Here is a 24,198-nt window from a genome sequence, read left to right as displayed (position 1 = left end):
CACGCACGCACGCACGCACGCACGCACGCACGCACGCACGCACGCACACACACACACACACACACACACACACACACACACACACACACACACACAACTCACCGGGATACTGCCTAAAGAAGCCCTTGGCACTGCCAAAGTACTGCCATATCAGGGACGGATCTTTTTCAAAGTTATCCACAAACACTTTATTCAAGGCCTCTGACCAATACACCCCATTCACTATGGCAGGATCTGAGAGAGAGAGAGAGAGAGAGAGAGAGAGAGAGAGAGAGAGAGAGAGAGAGAGAGAGAGAGAGAGAGAGAGAGAGAGAGAGAGAGAGAGAGAGACTGTTAATTTGTTATTGTTTATTTCACTTGCTTTGGCAATGTAAACATGTGTTTCCCATGCCAATAAAGCCCCTTAAATGGAATTGAATTGAGAGAGCGAGAGAGAGAGAGAGAGACAGAGAAATAGAGAGGACATTGCTTTGGCAATGTTAACATATGTTTCCCATGCCAATAAAGCCCACTGAATTGAATTGAATAGAGAGGGAGGAGGGAGGGGAGAGAGACAGAGAGAGGGGAGGAGAGAAACAGATGAGGAGGAGGGGAAGAGAGAGACCATGTGAGAGAGAGAACACCAAATTGAGACTCTGCATGCAGAATTCTGCAAAAAATATCCTCCGTGTACAACGTAAAACACCAAATAATGCACACAGAGCTTTTAGGCCGATACCTGGTAATTATCAAAATCCAGAAAAGAGCCTTTAAATTCTACAACCACCTAAAAGGAAGCGATTCCCAAACCCTCCATAACAAAGCTATCACGTACAGAGAAATGAACCTGGAGAAGAGCCCCCTAAGGAAGCTGGTCTTGGGGCTCTGTTCACAAACAAAAACACACCCCACAGAGCCCCAGGACAGCAACACAATTAGACCCAACCAAATCATGAGAAAACAAAAAGATAATTACTTGACACATTGGAAAGAATTTACAACAAAAAAAACAGAGCAAACTAGAATGCTATTTGGCCCTAAACAGAGAGTACACAGTGGCAGAATACCTGACCACTGTGACTGAACCAAAAGTAAGGAAATCTTTGACTATGTACAGACTCAGTGAGCATAGCCTTGCTATTGACAAAGGCCGCCGAAGGCAGACCTGGCTCTCAAGAGAAGACAGGCTATGTGCACACTGCCCACAAAATGAGGTGGAAACTGAGCTGCTCTTCCTAACCTCCTGCCAAATTAAAGACACATATTTCTCTCAGATTACATAGACCCACAAAGAATTAGAAAACAACTCCCATATCTACTGGGTGAAATTCCACAGTGTGCAATCACAGCATGAAAAGAGCAACCAGTGAAGAACAAACACCGTTGTAAATACAAAGTACATTTATGTTTATTTATTTTCCCTTATGTACTTTACCTATTTGCACATCATTACAACACTGTATATAGACATAATATGACATTTGAAATGTATTTTTGTTTTGGAACTTCTGTGAGTGTAATGTTTATTGTTAATTGTTTTGTTGATTTCACAATAAAGCTCCTTAAATTGAAATTGAAATTGAGATACACTCAGAAAAAAGGGTTCCAAAAGGGTTCTTCGGGCTGTCCCCATAGGAAAACCCTTTGTAGTTCCAGATAGAACCCTTTCTACAGAGGGTTCTACATGGAACCTAAAAGTGTTCTACCTGCAATTAAAAAGGGTTCTTCAAAGGATTCCCATATGGGGCTGGCAGAAGAACCCTTTAAGGTTCTAGATAACACAATTTTTTCTAAGAGTGTAATAACAAAGGTAATAATGGTCATAATCTCCATGAACACTGAACACAGGAGTGCTGGACCGTTGACCTTTGGCCTTTATTGATCCCTCTGGTGGAGGGACAAACAGTGTGACTAAATAATGCCCTCGCATCCTTCTGCTGCATGGTCTCCACACACACGCGTACGCGTACACACACACACTGAGGCTCTCAGATAGCCTCCCATTGTGCAGAGAACAGAGGGGGTTGGGACACTGAGGAGGCCATTATAGACAGACAAAAGAGACCCAGGGCTACACAGAGACAGGTGACACACTGAGCTATAAAACAAATAACAACTGAACATTAAGTCACTGCAAGAGACACAACCCCATCCCTTCTTTTCTCCTCTCCCTTCCCTCTTCTCCTCACTCACTCCATTGTCTTTGAAAGGCCTGTAGTGTGACTGCTCTCTCTATCTTTGGGCCATTATGGATCCCTTCTCTAACTCCACTCTCTACCCCCACCCACTTCCGCGCTCTTTCTCCACCCCCTTGTACCCCCTACCCCCTCCCTCTACCCATGCCCTCTACCCCCGCCCTTTACCCCCTCCCTCTACCTCCGCACTCTACCCCCTCCCTCTACCTCCGCCCTCTACCCCCTCCCTCTACCTCCACCCTCTACTCCCTCCCTCTACCCACGCCCTCTACCCACGCCCTCTACCTCCGCCCTCTACCCACACCCTCTACCCACGCCCTCTACCTCCGCCCTCTACCCCCTCCCTCCACCTCCACCCTCTACCAACGCCCTCTACCCACGCCCTCTACCCACGCCCTCTACCTCCGCCCTCTATCCCCCGCCCTCTACCCCCTCCCTCTACCTCCACCCTCTACCAACGCCCTCTACCCCCGCCCTCTACCTCCACCCTCTACCAACGCCCTCTACCCACGCCCTCTACCTCCACCCTCTACCTCCGCCCTCTACCTCCGCCCTCTACCCCCTCCCTCTACCCCCGCCCTCTACCTCCACCCTCTACCTCCGCCCTCTACCCCCTCCCTCTACCTCCGCCCTCTACCCCCTCCCTCTACCTCCGCCCTCTACTCCCTCCCACTACCTCCGCCCTCTACCCCCTCCCTCTACCTCCGCCCTCTACTCCCTCCCACTACCCACGCCCTCTACCCACGCCCTCTACCCCCTCCCTCTACCTCCACCCTCTACCAACGCCCTCTACCCCCGCCTTCTACCTCCGCCCTCTACCCCTCCCTCTACCTCCACCCTCTACCAACGCCCTCTACCCCTGCCTTCTACCTTCGCCCTCTACCCCCCGCCCTTTACCCCCCCTCCCTCTACCCCGCCCTCTACTACTTTTACTCAAGTAGTATTTCACTGGGTGACTTTCACTTTTACTTAAGTCATTTTATATTAAGGTATCTAAACTCAAGTATGACAATCGGATACTTTTTCCACCACTGCAAAAAGATGGCGCGTTTCACTTTTTAAAATTGGAAATTCAATTATTTTCTTGAATTCACATGAAATGTACCCCAAATCTGCTTCTCACACAATTCAATAGATTTTTATTGTCCCAGAAGGACAATTTAGTTGCCGCCATGAACTCTTATGACACCTCACGTGGGGGAGCTCCTACTTTTCCATATCTGCACACATATACACCCACTTCAACTATTATGCACTATATTGACAGTGATCTCTGAGTGTCCCTACCTTTGTTATACATGTTGGTGGGCACCTGCACCACACTGAGGCTGAGGTTGACTGACAGGTTGTTGAAGTGTTCATTGGGTTCGAGGACAAACTCTCCTCCCAGCTCCACGTTGTTGCCCTCCTCATCCACCTCGTTGATCAGCACCGCGTTGAAGTACTCATACTGTGGAACAGACATGGTACACATAGAGTTAACAGAGTTAACATCCACATTGTTAATCAGTACCGTGTTGAAGTACTCATACTGGGGAGGAATAGACACAGTGCAGATACTGTATATAGAGTTAAAATCCAACTCAACAATCAGATCAGCACTGTGTTGAAGTACTCATACTGGGGAGGAAAACAACAGAGTTAACATCCACAGTGTTAATCAGCACTGTGTTGAAGTACTCATACTGAGGAGGAAAAAAACAGAGTTAACACCCAACTCCACCATCAGTTTCAATAGGCTCGTGGCTATCAAGTGGTACTGTATTTGTCTTGACGTCCCAGACCCTGATGAGAAAAACACAAAGTGTTATATAAAGGGATATCCTTAGTAATGAGGTCAAAATACATTACAGCTGCACTTATATGCCGTATTTATACAGTAACTATTTTTTATTTATTTAACTAGGCAAGTCAGTTGAGAACAAATTCTTATTTACAATGACGGCCTACCCCGGCCAAACCTGGGACAATTGTGCGCCGCCCTATGGTACTCCCAATTACGGCCAGATGTGATACAGCCTGGATTTTTACCAGGGACTGAAGTGACACCTCTTGCACTGAGATGACGTGCCTTAGACCGCTGAACCAGGGTGTCTGTAGTGACGCCTCTTGCACTGAGATGACGTGCCTTAGACCGCTGAACCAGGGTGTCTGTAGTGACGCCTCTTGCACTGAGATGACGTGCCTTAGACCGCTGAACCAGGGTGTCTGTAGTGACGCCTCTTGCACTGAGATGACGTGCCTTAGACCGCTGAACCAGGGTGTCTGTAGTGACGCCTCTTGCACTGAGATGACGTGCCTTAGACCGCTGAACCAGGGTGTCTGTAGTGACGCCTCTTGCACTGAGATGACGTGCCTTAGACCGCTGAACCAGGGTGTCTGTAGTGACGCCTCTTGCACTGAGATGACGTGCCTTAGACCGCTGAACCAGGGTGTCTGTAGTGACGCCTCTTGCACGGAGATGACGTGCCTTAGACCGCTGAACCAGGGTGTCTGTAGTGATGCCTCTTGCACTGAGATGACGTGCCTTAGACGCTGAACCAGGGTGTCTGTAGTGACGCCTCTTGCACTGAGATGACGTGCCTTAGACCGCTGAACCAGGGTGTCTGTAGTGACGCCTCTTTCACTGAGATGACGTGCCTTAGACCGCTGAACCAGGGTGTCTGTAGTGACGCCTCTTGCACGGAGATGACGTGCCTTAGACCGCTGAACCAGGGTGTCTGTAGTGACGCCTCTTGCACGGAGATGACGTGCCTTAGACCGCTGAACCAGGGTGTCTGTAGTGACGCCTCTTGCACGGAGATGACGTGCCTTAGACCGCTGAACCAGGGTGTCTGTAGTGACGCCTCTTGCACGGAGATGACGTGCCTTAGACCGCTGAACCAGGGTGTCTGTAGTGACGCCTCTTGCACGGAGATGACGTGCCTTAGACCGCTGAACCAGGGTGTCTGTAGTGACGCCTCTTGCACGGAGATGCAGTGTCTTAGACCGCTGAACCAGGGTGTCTGTGGTGACGCCTCTTGCACGGAGATGACGTGCCTTAGACCGCTGAACCAGGGTGTCTGTGGTGACGCCTCTTGCACGGAGATGACGTGCCTTAGACCGCTGAACCAGGGTGTCTGTAGTGACGCCTCTTGCACGGAGATGACGTGCCTTAGACCGCTGAACCAGGGTGTCTGTAGTGACGCCTCTTGCACTGAGATGACGTGCCTTAGACCGCTGAACCAGGGTGTCTGTAGTGACGCCTCTTGCACTGAGATGACGTGCCTTAGACCGCTGAACCAGGGTGTCTGTAGTGACGCCTCTTGCACTGAGATGACGTGCCTTAGACCGCTGAACCAGGGTGTCTGTAGTGACGCCTCTTGCACTGAGATGACGTGCCTTAGACCGCTGAACCAGGGTGTCTGTAGTGACGCCTCTTGCACGGAGATGACGTGCCTTAGACCGCTGAACCAGGGTGTCTGTAGTGACGCCTCTTGCACTGAGATGACGTGCCTTAGACCGCTGAACCAGGGTGTCTGTAGTGACGCCTCTTGCACTGAGATGACGTGCCTTAGACCGCTGAACCAGGGTGTCTGTAGTGACGCCTCTTGCACTGAGATGACGTGCCTTAGACCGCTGAACCAGGGTGTCTGTAGTGACGCCTCTTGCACTGAGATGACGTGCCTTAGACCGCTGAACCAGGGTGTCTGTAGTGACGCCTCTTGCACGGAGATGACGTGCCTTAGACCGCTGAACCAGGGTGTCTGTAGTGACGCCTCTTGCACTGAGATGACGTGCCTTAGACCGCTGAACCAGGGTGTCTGTAGTGACGCCTCTTGCACGGAGATGACGTGCCTTAGACCGCTGAACCAGGGTGTCTGTAGTGACGCCTCTTGCACTGAGATGACGTGCCTTAGACCGCTGAACCAGGGTGTCTGTAGTGACGCCTCTTGCACTGAGATGACGTGCCTTAGACCGCTGAACCAGGGTGTCTGTAGTGACGCCTCTTGCACGGAGATGACGTGCCTTAGACCGCTGAACCAGGGTGTCTGTAGTGACGCCTCTTGCACTGAGATGACGTGCCTTAGACCGCTGAACCAGGGTGTCTGTAGTGACGCCTCTTGCACGGAGATGACGTGCCTTAGACCGCTGAACCAGGGTGTCTGTAGTGACGCCTCTTGCACTGAGATGACGTGCCTTAGACCGCTGAACCAGGGTGTCTGTAGTGACGCCTCTTGCACGGAGATGACGTGCCTTAGACCGCTGAACCAGGGTGTCTGTAGTGACGCCTCTTGCACGGAGATGACGTGCCTTAGACCGCTGAACCAGGGTGTCTGTAGTGACGCCTCTTGCACGGAGATGACGTGCCTTAGACCGCTGAACCAGGGTGTCTGTAGTGACGCCTCTTGCACGGAGATGACGTGCCTTAGACCGCTGAACCAGGGTGTCTGTAGTGACGCCTCTTGCACGGAGATGACGTGCCTTAGACCGCTGAACCAGGGTGTCTGTAGTGACGCCTCTTGCACGGAGATGCAGTGTCTTAGACCGCTGAACCAGGGTGTCTGTAGTGACGCCTCTTGCACGGAGATGACGTGCCTTAGACCGCTGAACCAGGGTGTCTGTAGTGACGCCTCTTGCACGGAGATGACGTGCCTTAGACCGCTGAACCAGGGTGTCTGTAGTGACGCCTCTTGCACGGAGATGACGTGCCTTAGACCGCTGAACCAGGGTGTCTGTAGTGACGCCTCTTGCACGGAGATGACGTGCCTTAGACCGCTGAACCAGGGTGTCTGTAGTGACGCCTCTTGCACTGAGATGACGTGCCTTAGACCGCTGAACCAGGGTGTCTGTAGTGACGCCTCTTGCACGGAGATGACGTGCCTTAGACCGCTGCGCCACTCGGGAACTAGAGTCAAGCTAAACATTTTTAAAATGAAGTGGAGTTTACAGCGCAGCAGTCTAGCAGTGGAGGTGAGCTGTGCTGCTCAGCTCTCTGTCTGGACGATGGGGTTAATTAAGAGAACAATCAGACTTCTCTGAAGTGTAACTCTGCTTTGTGATTGGCCTGTTCTTCACAGTGCTGAACCCCTGGACCAGCTTAGAGGAGAGATGCTTTCATTCTGTCTAAGCAGCCTAGCTCTGGACTGACTGGCCCTGTTTGCCAGTGAAGGGCTTGGGGAGAGGCAGGGAGGGAGGGAGAGGAGTAGGGTGTGTGTGATGGACTCTGTGGCGTACTTGGGGGAGGCCACACGGGCATCACCATAAAGCAGGGCCTGACAGCTCATACCACGCCTGGGCGCCCCTCTGACGGTCCAAGGAAGGTAGGAGGGGAGGAAGGAGGGAGGAGAGGAACGTGCATGCTCAGCAGAAGTGATAGGACTGTAGAGAGAGGCCCGTTAACCATCAGCAGGGTTATTACTGTAGTGTAGAGCAGGCCAGCCCAGACAGGGGACACTGCGGCTCCATGGCCGAGACGCTCCATTGGCTCTTACTGTAGGTTACTGTACACCACTGCTGCAGCGAGACGGGGCCTACCGTACCAGGGCTGGCTGTATAGGTAGTTGCTTGTGGGTCTAATACCCTCAACCCTGAATTTTTCACAATGTCCTTGCAAGCATGGTTCCATGCAGCAACTATGGGATGGATGCATAACAAGGCCAGGAAGACTACAGTTTGGAATGGTTTGGCTTGTTTCAGTAGTGTGAAATGGGTATAACTGGTTTAAACCCGGGCTGACTGAGCTTGCTACATAAAGCTTATTAAAGAGCAGTGTGCAAGTTTATTTTTCTCATCTTATTCAACTGTTACCATGCACCCGCAACAAAGATAGCTCAGATGTGCAAGTGCCTTTTGAAATTTGAACTGCAGTGGGTCTTACTGGACCTCTTTGAAGGTCAATGTACCACCTATGATAGAGTAGTCCAGCCCAATTTCTCCATACTGACCCTTTGATCCTCAGACTGACCTTCAGGCAGCCAGAATGACTCATTGTAGACATCACTGAGACTACTCTGCATAGTAACATACTTAACACAAACGTTGTTTGGTGGTAAAAAATAACGTACAGAAAGCTGTTGAGAGCTACTGTAGATTAATACAAGTATTTACACTACTTATACAGGCACATGTTATAAAATGATTTTCCAGTTGTAAGTCATTTGACTTTAATTTGATTCTCTTTAGGTATTTTTTATGTTGAAACCAACATAAAACTTTATACACTTTATCGAGTGGAAATTAAAAATGACGAAAATGTGGGTACTTTAGAGTTCTACCTGAGGATATCAGATAATTTAATAACATCAAACTCTGACGCATCATTTAATAACAGCTTGCCGTTTTGACACCATGCATTTTTCACGCACCATTTCCCGGGCCAAGACTTCGACGTGATACGGTGGGTTCTCTCTTATCTAATCTCTGTCTCATTTTAAGACGGTGCTGTGTTTTACATTAACCAGTGTTAGACTATACAGCCAGGGTTCAAGGGCGTGCAGGTGATGTGTGTGACAGCATGGTATACTGCAAGGTGAACTCTCTCTGTATCCGCTCATATGCTATCGATAACAGATCCCGCAAAATATGCTCAAATAATAATGTATTTTCACTGTCGTATTGTATGTAGTTTATTGTATATTCGATGGGTTTCCGCAATTTACGTTTTATTGTTAAAGAGGAGAACCGTGTTTTGTAAGCAGCAGAATAGTTTACTATTTAAAAGTCTGGCTACATTTGCGGATAAGCATAGCCTATATGAGAGTCCCTTTTTGCACGTCATAGTGACAACATTGAGCATCGAAGAAAAAAATCCAGTATACTGTAGAATTTTTGTATTAAAGATGAGCAATTCTAAAAATATTTTAACAGTTTTCTAGAGAGACGGGGGCTGCAGAGTAGGCCTACCCTACATTTTAACAATAAAGAATAGGCGTTAGGATTTTACAATGAAAATGCGAGCATTAAGTTTTAGCAAGTTCACTGTAAAATAACTAGTCTGAATAGAGCCTAAAGGAAAGAACGAAATATTATGTTTTACATTACCATGTAAAAAAATCGATGCACATTATTCGGCTTAAGCTACTGTATAGCGATTAAAAATTGATGAATTTGGTCACCATTTTAAATAATAGTAAATAATTATTATCTAAAATAGTAACCCTGTTATGTATGCACTAAAATATCTAACAATCACAGTAATAGCCTTCAAAACTGTGAAAATTAGTTATAAAGCTTATTATGCATGTTTAGCATACAGTGTAAACGTGTAGGGCTATACTGTAAATGTGTGGCTTACAGTAGATCTAAATATAACACTCCCAAAAAACAGGAAACCATTTGCTCAATGACAATATGCTCTTAAATCATAAAACAATTCAATAATGTGTTGTGGGCTACATAATTGCATTGTTATAAAGAAGATGAATATCACCACAGCAATGGACATACATAATCATCTGGTCACATTGAATCTGGAGTTGATTGTTATCCTCAAACTATAATAAGTGCAGAGTAATGAAGGATCACAACATTGAAATATTGAGACCGAAATTCTGTCCTTTAATGTAATAATGACCTTATCCACCTTCTTCCAATGTGTTAATATAATCACCAGAGAAACCTGAAAACTATGGGGTGATCACAATGTATTCATATGATGTAAGTCCAGCTATTAACTGGGTGGCCACAAGTGATTTGTTGCCCGAGTGAGTTTCCAATCTTCAGGAAGAAAAGTGGAACAATGCACTGTGCATAAGAGTTCCATTTATCTTTGTCTACTGGAAAGAGGGAGAGAGAGCGAGAGAGAGAAAAAATGAGTGAGGGAGGGAAGAAGGAAGAGAAAGAGGGAAAAAGAGAGAGAACGAATGAAAGAAGGAAGGAGGGAGGGGAGAGGGTCCTGTACATTCTCAGTGTGACAGAATTACTGCAATTCCACTGCATAGGAAGAGAAGGCTCACTGCACCAAAGAAAATGAAAAAGAATCCAGCAATAACAGCTGTATAATGTCCTTTAAAGACTGAGCACAATGCTGGGTTGTAACACACATGGACGGGCATGGGAACCACACCTGAACACATACCGCAGCACACACAATGGGAATATTATATTCTCTTATATGGATGAAGTTATGAATATTTCATGTATGAAGCTGAAATAAACCAAAGACACAGCTGATTGTTGTTGCATGACATCCAATAATTTTGTGATGTGTTAGAAGATAACATCAGCATTCCTTGGGTGCGAGATTGCATTCAGGAAAATAAAAAGTAAGTCTTTATTGTTAATGGTGCAGATATGTAATGGTATAAGTGCATTGTAATATAATCTGATTCCAGTGTGGTTGTCAGTGGGCGCTGACCATGGTGCTGAATTTACACTTGGATCGTGTTCTTTCCAATGGCAGTTTACTGAAATTGAAGCCACTCCCTCTTCAACAGTGTCACATTCACAGGCTACTTGTGAATGATGCTTACGCTTTAAAACAATCAGTGTGAGTTTCCAGCCGCAGCATGGTATGGCGTTCTATGCAGCGTTGCTTATTAAAGAGGCATTATGTATCATCACTGTGACAGGGTATTAACATGAAGGACACTGCCAACACCAGCAGCCACTATACTGTCCATAACCCCTTCTATCACCTTGTCATAGACTAGCCCTTCTATCACCTTGTCATAGACTAGCCCTTCTATCACCTTGTCAGAGACTACCTCTCCTATCACCTTGTCATAGACTACCCCTCCTACCACCTTGTCATAGACTACCCCTTCTATCACCTTGTCATAGACTAACCCTCCAATCACCTTGTCAGAGACTACCTCTCCTATCACCTTGTCATAGACTACCCCTCCTACCACCTTGTCAGAGACTAACCCTCCTATCACCTTGTCAGAGACTACCCCTCCTATCACCTTGTCAGAGACTACCTCTCCTATCACCTTGTCATAGACTACCCCTTCTATCACCTTGTCATAGACTACCCCTCCTATCACCTTGTCAGAGACTACCTCTCCTATCACCTTGTCATAGACTACCCCTTCTATCACCTTGTCATAGACTACCCCTTCTATCACCTTGTCAGAGACCACCCCTTCTATCATCTTGTCATAGACTACCCCTTCTATCACCTTGTCAGAGACTACCCCTTCTATCATCTTGTCATAGACTACCCCTTCTATCACCTTGTCAGAGACTACCCCTTCTATCATCTTGTCATAGACTACCCCTTCTATCACCTTGTCATAGACTACCCCTTCTATCACCTTGTCATAGACTACCCCTTCTATCACCTTGTCAGAGACTACACCTTCTATCACCCTGTCATAGACTACCCCTTCTATCACCTTGTCAGAGACTACCCCTTCTATCATCTTGTCATAGACTACCCCTTCTATCACCTTGTCAGAGACTACCCCTTCTATCATCTTGTCATAGACTACCCCTTCTATCACCTTGTCATAGACTACCCCTTCTATCACCTTGTCAGAGACTACCCCTTCTATCATCTTGTCATAGACTACCCCTTCTATCACCTTGTCAGAGACTACCCCTCCTATCACCTTGTCAGAGACTACCCCTCCTATCACCTTGTCAGAGACTACCCCTCCTATCACCTTGTCAGAGACTACCCCTTCTATCACCTTGTCATAGACTACCCCATGTTTCACCTTGTCATAGACTAACCATTATTTTATATCTCTCACTTTCTCTTCTGGATATTATGATACTTACTGTCTCTGTCTTCTACACGCCATCTTATCCCCCCCCCCCCCCCCTCGCCCCTCTCACCTGCAGCTCTGGGTTTTCCTCGTGCTGTAGATGTGCCTCTTCTGCTGCCTCCACCAGCCTCTGAAGGGGGGGGGGCATAAGGAGGGGAAGAGAGAGATATGGGGAGGGGGAAGGACAGAGGGGAAGCATCAACACACCAGCTCAACTCCAACCCATCACCCATGATCAAGAGTTTTTTAAGACCTGACACAATGTCAGAGCATCTCAGTGGCTCCTATAGTTCTAGCTAGCCTGCTGCAGGGAGGCAGTCAATCTGCAGTAACAGAGGGCCAGAGAGATGAGGAATGGCCCTGCCTGCCTACCTGCATAGCTGTTTGGAGCACAGAGACATGAGTTTGCTCTACTACTGGTGCTCTGGCCACGGAACAGCCCAAGCCAAGTAATGTAAATGGTAGCTGGGATGGACAGAATGTCTAGTCAAGGACCTTTGACATCTTACAGTATTCAATTATTCAATCAATGTTTCCACACTTAAATTATATTTCCCAAAACGAATAATGATAGAGTTATACATCAACTGTTAAAGGATTTGATGTTATTTAGTGATGCTTAGGTCATTATTTTAATCCACTTCAAAAGATAGCACTAAGCACTGTGCTCAGCCTATCAATTACCTGCCTCCAACAAAGGATGCTCTTGCCTCTGAAAACAACATGAAAATCATACGAATAGGCATACAACAATGATGTGGTAAAAATGTCTCATTACATAGGTTACTGTAGGCCTATATTTCTGCCTAGCAAGGCCACGCACAGAAATATAAGCGTGCAGTGAGTGAACTTCTTGATTAGCATGGCCCAGTGTAGAACTGTAACCCACCACACGCAATAACCTATACAATAGTCCCCTCTTTGAAAGGTGCTTGCCTGCGTGTTTTGGAAGAAATGCCGCCTGAACACCTAGGCTTCTACAGTCTCATCGCCGTTCTGGAACAGGTCATTAATAACTGTCGAGCATGTCAACTCAAACAGTAAACAGCTGTAGGCTATGGCATGAAGCAAACGCTTGTGTGACAGTTATACTTAATTTATTTTCATACCTTTGGCGTTTCAGTCTTAGATTCTGTCGATAACAATAGATGTAGTAATTGTATTGTAATAATGATAAAACCTCAAAGGCGCTAAATGTAAACCGATTTTTCTCTAGGGCTATTTTTTGTTGTGGGGGAGGGGGGGGGGGGGCGAATCACAAGAAGCCAATATTTGCTGGGAAGTTATTTCAAACCATATCAAATAAGTATTATTAACGGAAGTGAATTTCAAAACAGGTAGCCATACCACTCTAAAAATATGCAAGGCTCAGAAGGACTAGATCAATATCGTAAACACGAATTGGGCTACATTGTAATTGTTTTATATTCATTTTCATTTCCAATAGGCCTTCGCCACGGCACTGGTAGCCTATAGCCTAATGTCAATTGGTGACCATCGGAATTTCGTTAATTGGATATGACAATTTGATTGTTGCCAATTGAGAGATATCAGTTATTTTCTTTAGGCTAAGCAATAACAAAAGAAGTCAACGAATGGGATTTTTATGATTTGCATCTGACGAAATAGGCCTAGGCAATGCAGTGCTTTCAAATAATTTTAATTTGTTCACACGAAACCATTTTTTCAATTTACAGCACTGTAATAATATACATTGAAATACTGCCTAATAAATAGAGAATGATAAAAGCAAATGGGCCTAAACTGTAGAATTACAACCATGCAGGTAATACCGTACAGCGCAGTGAGATCTGGCGGTGTGAGATAAACGCTATCATCTCACACCAGCTTAACCATTAAACTAGGCTACTTGCACCTCTCCTCTCAGGCCAAATACAAATGTACAACGGCTATATTTGTCTCATGAGAATGCTGTCACAGGAGAGGGATTGTAGTAAATAGCATACCGCTACTGGATAAAATGCGACACTAGTGTAATTGTCATCCATGACAAACTTTAAATTTAAACCTGTGCTATGAATAGAAATGCCCACCAAGCAGAAAGCTTGAGGAATAAAAACGAAATATACATTTCTGACCGTTGATATATATGGCCACCAGCTTACAATTGGTTATAACAGCTTCATTCATGGTCATGGATAGGCCTAAGGAAAATGCAAAAGATGCTCCTAAATGTGATAATACTAATTATAATACATATAGATATTTTGTTGATCATTTTTAGATATTTAAAGTCTCCTCTTGTCAGTATTCTAAATTAGGCCTACTTCCAGAAATCACAGCCTAAGGAAGGGAAGATAAAAGGAAAGATACGACGATATATGTACCCGAATTGCCTCCTTTTTCTTCCGGAACATGTCCTCCATCTTCTTCGATAGATTTTTGACCACTTTCATGCCATCAATTTCTTCCACTCGGACAGACTTTTCCAATTCTTTATATTTCTGTAAATGAAAGAGAAAATACGTTTTAACTCTATAATACTTGGATACTGAATTATTCATCAGCTGGTGTTTGAGAAATTCAGAGTGAGTGTGTGTCACAGAGGATCACACGAACACTTCGAATACACATCTCATGTCAATGGGTTTTATTGGGTGGGTTAAGTCAATGAGCTCTGTGTTTTAGTAACAAAGGTGTTCACAAAGGTGAACCTTTCTTCTATCTGTTAAATCCACACACACATAGAAAACCCCCTTAGCTTTCATATCCCTGCACCTCTGGAACCAGCAGAGTCCAGTGTAACACTCCCTCCCATGTATCTGAGAAGGGCTGACAACCCTCAGATGATTGGCTGATAAAACGTATCCTGTTTTATTATATGATTGATAGGCTTAATCTTGGCTGACAAGCTGTGGCTCTGGCTCTGATTGGCTGCTGGGTGGGCTGTGGGCGGGCCTGGAAGTGAAGGCCACGCATGGTTGGAGGTTAATTGAAATGCAGTCAAAGCATGGGAGAAAGATAATAAGGTGTCAGGCTTGGGCGCTTCTGGATAATGAACTACACTTCACATAATGCTGAGCCTGCAGGATACACTGCACCTGCACTGACAGAACAAAGCCCAACAGAACACACAAAGAGAATAGAACATAACATACACAACAACAAAAAACACACAGAGTCACACAAAATAATAATCCGAATATAACCTGCATGTGTCTCAAGTCCCTCACGTCCCTCACACACACGCACGCACACACACACGCGCGCGCGCACATGCGCACACGCTCGCAGACACACTGGGGTTCTAAATTATTTACACCCTTGATAAAGATGAGCAAAAATGTCTGTATAAAATAAATAATTCAAATACTGAGCAATGTATGCTAAAAAATAGGGAAATTATATTATTTCATACTAATACAATTGCTCAGAGAGAGTTTTGGTTTAACAAATAATAATTGTTTTTCTCAAAAAGGTATGGGTGAAAAAGTATTGACAGCCCTGTTTTAAATACTTTTCAAAACCTCACATTGAGGATAAAGGCACCAACTGTCACGCCCTGACCTTAGTTCCTTTTTTATGTCTCTATTTTGGTTTGGTCAGGGCGTGAGTTGGGGTGGGCATTCTATGTGTTTTTTCTATGTTTTCTATTTCTATGTGTTTGGCCTGGTATGGTTCCCAATCAGAGGCAGCTGTCTATCGTTGTCTCTGATTGAGAACCATACTTAGGTATCCTTTTCCCACCTATGGTTTGTGGGTAGTTGTTTCCTGTTTTGTGTTGTTGCACCTTTCAGGACTGTTTCGTTTCGTTCACTCTCTTTGTTGTTTTTTGTTATTCAGTGTTCAGGTTATTTAATTAAATTCATCATGAACACGTACCACGCTGCGTTTTGGTCCACTCTTTCTTCCCAGGACATTCGTTACACCAACAGACAGCATGCGGCGACTGGGGTGCCTATTAAGTTTCGATGAAGCCTAGGCGGGGGTGAAATTCTACCCAGATGGAGGGGTCTTTAGTTTAGTTTCGTTTATTAATTCGACCATTTAAAAAAACAAGCACACATAAAACTTAAAAGCCATACATGCACATGAATAAAATCATCGAGGATAACACACAATAAAGTCCATTTCCATTGTGGTCCTCTTGAGACAAGATGGCTAGACAAGATCAAACACAGTATAGCAGTGAAATAATATAACAAAAACATAGAAGAACATCTATCTCATCATTCCAGTTACATCATAGAGGTTAGTCATATGGGCACAGAAGACATCAAACATATTTTTACTTTATTTTTTAAAGCTGTCCAGAGAGGACGTTGTTTTTTATAGGGAGAGGCAACTCATTCCATTCTGAGGCTCCAGTATACAAGAAAGTACCTTTCCCAGCATTACTCCTGAACCTGTATAAGCACACATCAGCAACACCTGGGCGCAGGACCCTAAATACGCCTGTAAACCAAACCTAGTCTAATCTGGGACACCCTAGCCTCAACAGGCAGCCAGTTTAGTTCCTGAAAGCAGCTCCTGCCTATGTGAGTATGTGGACTCACCTTCAATATTACCCTGATCAGCTTATTCTGGGCTATCTGGAGCTTCCCCTTCATAAGTTTAGATAAGCCCCCAAAACAGGAAGTACTAGCATAGTCAAAATGGCATTGAATGAGGGCAGTAGCTAGCACTTTCCTGGAGTCCTTATCAAGCAGCTTGGACTTTCTAGCCAAAAACTTAGTCCTGGCATTAACCTTCCCTAGCACCTTATTGGCCATGCTCACACCTCCCAAGCTTCCATCAAGGATACATCCCAAGTAGCTAACTGTAACGGTTGTCGTCGGAATGAGAAGGATCGGACCAAGGTGCAGCGTCGTACGTGTTCATAATATTTATTTTAACTCAGAACACTAAGACAAAATAACAAAAATAGACCAACCCGAAACAGTTCTGTCTGGTGCAGACACAAAGACAAAAAACAACTACCCACAAAACCCATGTGGGCAAGAGCTACTTAAGTATGGTTCTCCATCAGAGACAACGATAGACAGCTGCCTCTGATTGAGAACCACACCCGGCCAACCAACAAAGAAATACAAAACATAGAACACAGAACATAGAATGCTCACCCCAACTCACGCCCTGACCAAACCAAAATAGAGACATAAAAAGGATCTCTAAGGTCAGGGCGTGACACTAACAGAGGTTTTAGTAGCCAGCACCTCACCCCCTAACTCCACTCTGATTTCAGACGACCTACACAATTTAGGTCTGGATCCAAAAAGAATTGCTTCAGTTTTCCCTAAGTGCAGAGATAGCTTTTTATCTCCAAGCCATTTGCTAATGTTAGTAAGCTCTGTGCTAAGTATGCTCTCCAACATAGTTTTACTTTGTGAGACACCAGAAGTGTAGAGTCATCCGCATAAAGAAAAAGACGACAAGAACAAGCATCTTTCATATCGTTAATATACAATAAAAACAGCAGAGGCCCAAGCACGCTCCCCTGCGGAACGCCACAACTCATTGTTTTTTCCTGAGACAGTGAACCATTAACCTCTACTACTTGCTCCCTTCGGCGGTGTTTGTGCCTGTGGAAGCCGTTAAACCGAGCCGTAGAAAATTAAATTCTGCTCTATTTTTCAAGCAGCGCAGTAGTTGTTGACCAATCACAGTTGAAAACGTGGCCTGTGTGGTGGTACTTCAGCAAGAATGTCCAATTTGCCCACTCCAGCTAGCTAGCTGGCTAACATTATTAGTACAGTGTCACGTCTAACAATTAAAAATAATTGTTTTCTAATAGATTTTTTGATAAATAATTTCTGTTGCATGTAAATACATTTTTATGCATGCATATGGTGTGAAAGTGATCATTCTTTTGCATGTCAATAATGTTTGTTTATTTTGTTGCTATGGTCACTGGCAGTTGGCGCACTCCTGTGTGAGAGAATGGTGCTGGAGGGATGGTGCTATTTTGTGTATTTATTTGTGCTGATCTTAACTTGTTTCGTACATAATTTTTCCGCCATCGTTTCCTATGACGTAAAGAGCTTCTGGAAATCAGAACAGCTATCACTAACCTTGATTTGGACGAGGACTTCTACTTCAATAAGTCTGAGGCGAAAGACATATTGATTATCCTGGACCAGGCCCAAATCCCCGAAGGAGGAGGAGATGGAGCTATAGAGGCCGGCGTGTGGGATACCTGACGAGACTACTCGGAGAGTTGATTTGTGGATTTTGATGTATGCTTGGGGTTATTGTCTTGGTGGAAGATCCACTTGCAGCCAAGTTTCAACCTCCTGACAGAGGCAACCCGCGTTTTGGCCACTGGGTAAAGTGGCCAAATGATGCTGTTGACCTTAACAAGGTCCCCAGGACCAGTGGAAGCAAAATTGCCCCATAACATCAAAGATCCACCACCATATTTTACAGTAGGTATGGGGTTCTTTTCTGCTCATCCATTCTCATTTCGATACCAAACCCACAATTGGTGTGCGTGGCCAAAGACCTCTATTTTCATGTCATCCAACAGATATAAATGTCTGGAGTTTGCTAAATGGCATTTGCACTTGGATTGGAACCGGTGCCTTGAATCAGTTGACATGAAAATAGAGCTCTTTTGCCATGCACACCATTGGTGGGTTCAGCGTCGAAATGAGAATGTATGAGCAGAACACACACATACATAAACAAAGCCAAGTACATGGGGTGAAATTAGACCCAGGGAAGGAAGAGTTTGGGCCGGCAGTGGCTCGGAACAGTTCATTTCACGTCTGCCCCCCCCCCCCCCCCCCCCCCAGTCATCAGGGACAGGTTAAACCCCATCCATCAACAGAACTGATTATGTTTATTGATTAAGGTAATGACTGATGTGTAGATGAGGCCTGACCGAACCCAAGCCTGAGGAGGTGTCACCCAGACACACACACACACAGCCTTCTGTCTGTATCCGTAATCCTGTTCTGTTGCCCATACAGCAGCTCAGCTCTGTGTGGAAATCTACTAATACCCCATAATAAAGCACCTAATGATCATCCTTAATGATCAGCCCTAAAACTATCCAGCCGTGCCTCTCTCTCTCTACTCGCCTCACTGGCCCCTCAGAGTGGGAGAGGTCTGCTGATTGGATGAAAGGTGTCCTACACCAGTCATGCATCTGTGAACGGGAACATGAGGAAAGTGCTTACATACACAGAAAGAAAAACAACTGCTGGGGACATTTTACCTCTGAGTATTCTGTTCTCACACAAGATCAGCTGGGGACATTAGACAGTCAAAAGGTAGGCAGACACTCACATCCAACACATAAACGCAAGCACACACACTACCCGTATACTGCTACAGTGTTGGATGTTAGACTATTGCAGCAGCAGCCTGGTGCTGAGCTAAGCTCCACATTATCATAAAATGAGAGAATGATGAACAGAGCTAAATGGGGATATGTATCTCCTCATCACCACTGACTTCACACTCAATCACATTACACAGCAGATCACTTACATACAGTACAGTATGTACTGTATGAATGTAACATATCAGGGTCGTATTCACTAGAAACCAAACGGACTGAAACAGGGAGGGACTAGCTGAACTTGTCCAAATAAGAAACTCTCATTTTCAAAGCAAAATGTTTTTTGTTGCAAAATGTTTTGCTACAGTTTATTATGGTGTGCACTAATGAATATGACCCATGTTTTCCTCTATCTGTGGTCATCGACAATCTCTGGTTTTCAATCAAACTAATTTCAAACTGCTGCAAGTCTGAAATATATATATATTTTTAAATGCAGCATTTAATTAAAGCTCAATTGAAGGAAAATGAATATGAAATATGTTGGAATAAAATGACTGTCTACATTCAGGTGTAAGCACATAGGGCCATATGGCCAAGTTTTAATTCAATCCGTCTGCTTAACTCAGACTTTCCCATAAAGTATGTACATTAGTGCTCAGTTCTAATGCTATGAGTTCACTACAGTACAAATAGTGCTAAAACTTCAAAATGCCCATATTGCCAAGATAACACAAACTCTGTACTTTTACAGTACTCCAGCCAGTGCTCTGGGTACAGCATTAGGTTTGCAAGATTCCAGAAATCCTGGTTGGAGGATTCTCGATTTTCTGCTTATTCCCATCTGATTCTGTGAATCTTCCATCCAGGATTTCTGGAAAACCTGGGAATTTTTGGAAAGATTCCAAATTTTGCAACCCTATCCAACATACCTCCACATATCCTCCACTTGGATGACAGGTGCTGTAGTGTTCAAACCATAAGCTCTGTACACACTGGGGAGCACATGTCTGCTGCCAAGGGGTCATTTACTTTCACTTAGGGGCTTTTTCTGCAAACCCATCTCTCTTTCTCTCTCTCTTCTCCCCACTCTCTCTCTGCACCCCACCCATTGCATCCAGCCCATCCCAGCCCATCCCAGCCCATCACAGCCCATCCCAGCCCATCCCAGTCCATCCTATCCCAACCCATCCCAACCCATCCCAGCCCATCCCAACCCATCCCATCCCAGACCATCCCAACCAAACCAAACCAAACCAACCAAACCAAACCAACCCAAACCAACCCAAACCCAGCCCAGCCCAACCCATCCCATCACAGCCCATCCCAACCCAGCACAGCCCATCCCAACCCATCACAGCCCATCACAGCCCATCCCAACCCATCACAGCCCATCCCAACCCATCCCAGCCCATCCCAACCCATCCCAGCCCATCCCAACCCATCACAGCCCATCCCATCCCATCCCAACCCATCCCAGCCCATCCCAACCCATCCCAACCCATCACAGCCCATCCCATCCCAGCCCATCCCAACCCATCCCAGCCCATTCCAACCCATCACAGCCCATCCCATCCCATCCCAACCCATCACAGCCCATCCCAACCCATCACAGCCCATCACACTCAACACACTCAACACACTCTTATTCAATTTGTCTCCTTGTCACATTTATATCCTGGGGTTGAAACTCTTTACTCCAGAGAGTGAACTGGAGATGAGATGAGAGAAGAAACAGTGCTGTGGTTAATGGGCTGTGTCCAGTACCCCCCCCCCCCCCCCCCCCACCACACACACACACACACACATGGAGAGATGGGCCTCTGATCCACACACCTGAGTCCTTTCATACACAACACATCAGTATTCAGCTGGGACACAGAAATGTGTCAGCAGCCATTAGATGAAAATGCAGCATTACAGCGTACAGTGTGTGTGTGTCTGTGTGTGCGTGTATAGGAATGAGATTAAGATTGAGGAATGAAAGAGATACCTTCTGCAGCAGCTGGGATCCAGAGTATTTTGCAGAAATTGATTTAATTTCTCCACCAAACGCTGAGGCCCATAACTTCACCCTGGAAACCAACAGAACATTTCTATATTGTTATTATACCAGTTCAGGTGAACACAGGATATTCTGTGACATTACACACACATTTCAATAATGTAGAGCTGAGATAACAAGAAAACAAAAACTGCACCAGAAATTTCAAAACAAATCTCAAAAAATGTAATCATAGATCCATGGATATCTAGAAGTTGTTTGTGTGTTATATGGCTGGTGTGAGTATAAACTATTTTCTTGAAGATACTCCTGTTCTTAAAAAAACACAAGACCCTCATATAAGAAATACATTGTTTTGAGGTGTGTTGAATTTGTGTCCATCAACAATATGTCAAATACACTAGACCTATATTGTAGATAAGTGATATCATTCAATGTAGCGGTTTTTTCATGTTTATTTGGTGTTTATGATGTGTTATAAATTGACAGTTTATGAAGCTAAAGTTGATGCAAACTTTTGCCTAAAGTCTTCCTTAAACTGTACATTGTAGACTGTGGTGTCTCTACGCAGACCAAAGTACAGCAATCTGGGTTAACATCGACAAATGAACATGGTTTTATTGTAATGTTTTGTATAGTAGTTATTTGGGACATATCTGTATTTTGATTAAAAGAAGGACAACAATCAGTTTAAAATAAAGACATCTGTACATTTAAATAGTGTGTACATGTCATATATGATGATATATGATTCATTTGTTGTTCTTACGCTGTTATTATGCCAGATATGATCTATCTATAGCAGCAATAGACTTGGGGTTAGGGTAAAGAAGTCTATTTTTGGTAATTATTTATTAGACACCAACACTAATAAATAACAAAAACAAATTAATATTAGTATTATGCAGTTGTTGTTACATTGTTATTACATGCTGATGTTTTCGGCTTGTTTATCATTTTTACTATAACAAATCTACTGCTTACACACTTCAGGAAATCTAACTGAAAAACTCAACAACATGTGGTGTAACTATTGAGTAACTAAAATGTTAAGATATGACATCCTCCACTCACACTGAGAGAGGAATCCCTTGCTGGGACCCTATCACGTCCACCACTGCCGTGCCCAGTATAATCCAGAACAGAAGGAAGCTGGCGCAGCACACGTGCGAAACGAGGATCTTCCAATTCCACAGCATCTTCACGAGCATTCCCGACCACGGATCCTGGTACAATGGCTAGTACCTCTCTAGTCCCGAAAACGCACTCAGCGCGAAAAGCGGCAGCCCCTGTTACCGGCACATATTTATCGGTGCTTCCCTCGCACCAGTCCCGCATCCAAGGGGGCAATTGTCACTCCTGAAGGGACCCGCGTGCTGAAAGAGAGCGTTGACCTATGAACATAGGCACAAACCGCTCACCACCAGAGGGCAGAGAGAGAGAGAGAGAGAGAGAGAGAGAGAGAGAGAGATAATGCATGCAGAGCAGAATTAGGCGATACCCGCTAATTATCTAAATGCAAAAAAGAGCCGTTAAATTCTTCAACCACCTAAAAGGAAGCGATTCCCAAGCCTTCCATTACAAAGCCATCACCTACAGAGAAATTAAACTGGAGAAGAGCCCCTAAGCAAGCTGATCCTGGGGCTCTGTTCACAAACACAAACAGACCCCAAAGAGCCCCAGGACAGCAACACTATTAGACCCAACTGTTATTATGTGTATGTGAATAACTCACGTTGGAGAGTTTGGTAAAATACAAGCATAATCCTTTACTCAGGTGTTACATGTTACAGGTTACCACATTCTAATCAGACACTCATAATGCACCTCTTCATACATCCTAGAAAGGTACCCCACTAGTGCCATCTCTGGATTGGCATTATGCCCATTATCTTAACATCTTCCTTTTCATATATAATCAGCTCGATCACTTCATACCATTTTAATACCAGAGTGAAAATACCTATGTACATTATCGTTTTGTAAAATTGTTTTGAATTTTTATCAAAAAAAAAAATGTAATTGTCCACCTCTTAAGGGACATAGTTCCCATAACACAGGGGCAGTCTTCTGTTAGCCCTTGTCCTAGTGTGTCACACTGGTAGCATATTGGGCACCTCTCAGACAATGGGCACCTCTGGGACGTTGGGCATCTCTGGGACGTTGGGCACCTCTGGGACGTTGAGCACCTCTGGGACGTTGGGCATCTCTGGGATGTTGGGCACCTCTGGGATGTTGGGCACCTCTGGGACGTTGGGCACCTCTGGGACGTTGGGCACCTCTGGGACGTTGGGCATCTCTGGGATGTTGGGCACCTCTGGGACGTTGGGCACCTCTGGGACGTTGGGCATCTCTGGGATGTTGGGCATCTCTGGGACGTTGGGCATCTCTGGGATGTTGGGCACCTCTGGGACGTTGGGCATCTCTGGGATGTTGGGCACCTCTGGGACGTTGGTCACCTCTGGGACGTTGGGCACCTCTGGGACGTTGAGCGCCTCTGGGATGTTGGGCACCTCTGGGACATTGGGCATCTCTGGGACGTTGGGCATCTCTGGGATGTTGGGCATCTCTGGGATGTTGGGCATCTCTGGGACGTTGGGTATCTCTGGGATGTTGGGCATCTCTGGGATGTTGGGCATCTCTGGGATGTTGGGCATCTCTGGGATGTTGGGCATCTCTGGGACGTTGGGCATCTCTGGGACGTTGGGCATCTCTGGGACGTTGGGCATCTCTGGGACGTTGGGCATCTCTGGGACGTTGGGCATCTCTGGGACGTTGGGCATCTCTGGGACGTTGGGCACCTCTGGGACGTTGGGCATCTCTGGGACGTTGGGCATCTCTGGGATGTTGGGCACCTCTGGGACGTTGAGCACCTCTGGGACGTTGGGCATCTCTGGGATGTTGGGCATCTCTGGGACGTTGGGCATCTCTGGGACGTTGGGCATCTCTGGGATGTTGGGCACCTCTGGGACGTTGAGCACCTCTGGGACGTTGGGCATCTCTGGGACGTTGGGCACCTCTGGGACGTTGGGCACCTCTGGGACGTTGGGCTTCTCTGGGATGTTGGGCACCTCTGGG

At 45.6% G+C, this 24,198-nt stretch overlaps 1 protein-coding gene across 1 annotated transcript in view; it reads right to left on the bottom strand.

Moving 5' to 3' along the window:
* LOC129815891 (voltage-dependent calcium channel subunit alpha-2/delta-3-like) overlaps positions 1-22,549 on the bottom strand; it is a 94,484-nt gene extending 71,935 nt beyond the window's left edge. Inside the window, exons 1-6 of the mRNA XM_055870070.1 lie at positions 22,195-22,549; positions 21,109-21,190; positions 14,218-14,334; positions 11,940-11,999; positions 3,462-3,624; positions 103-234 (exon numbers count right to left, since the gene is read on the bottom strand). Coding sequence (XP_055726045.1) covers positions 103-234; positions 3,462-3,624; positions 11,940-11,999; positions 14,218-14,334; positions 21,109-21,190; positions 22,195-22,331 — 691 coding nt within the window. The 5' untranslated portion in view covers positions 22,332-22,549. The remainder of the gene's footprint in view (positions 1-102; positions 235-3,461; positions 3,625-11,939; positions 12,000-14,217; positions 14,335-21,108; positions 21,191-22,194) is intronic.
* Between the last annotated feature and the right edge of the window lie 1,649 nt (positions 22,550-24,198).

This window comes from Salvelinus fontinalis, chromosome 18, assembly GCF_029448725.1.
Source record: "Salvelinus fontinalis isolate EN_2023a chromosome 18, ASM2944872v1, whole genome shotgun sequence".
Taxonomy (NCBI): domain Eukaryota; kingdom Metazoa; phylum Chordata; class Actinopteri; order Salmoniformes; family Salmonidae; genus Salvelinus; species Salvelinus fontinalis.
Note: the sequence above shows the minus strand (reverse complement) of the source record. Positions and strands in the feature narration are given on the sequence as shown.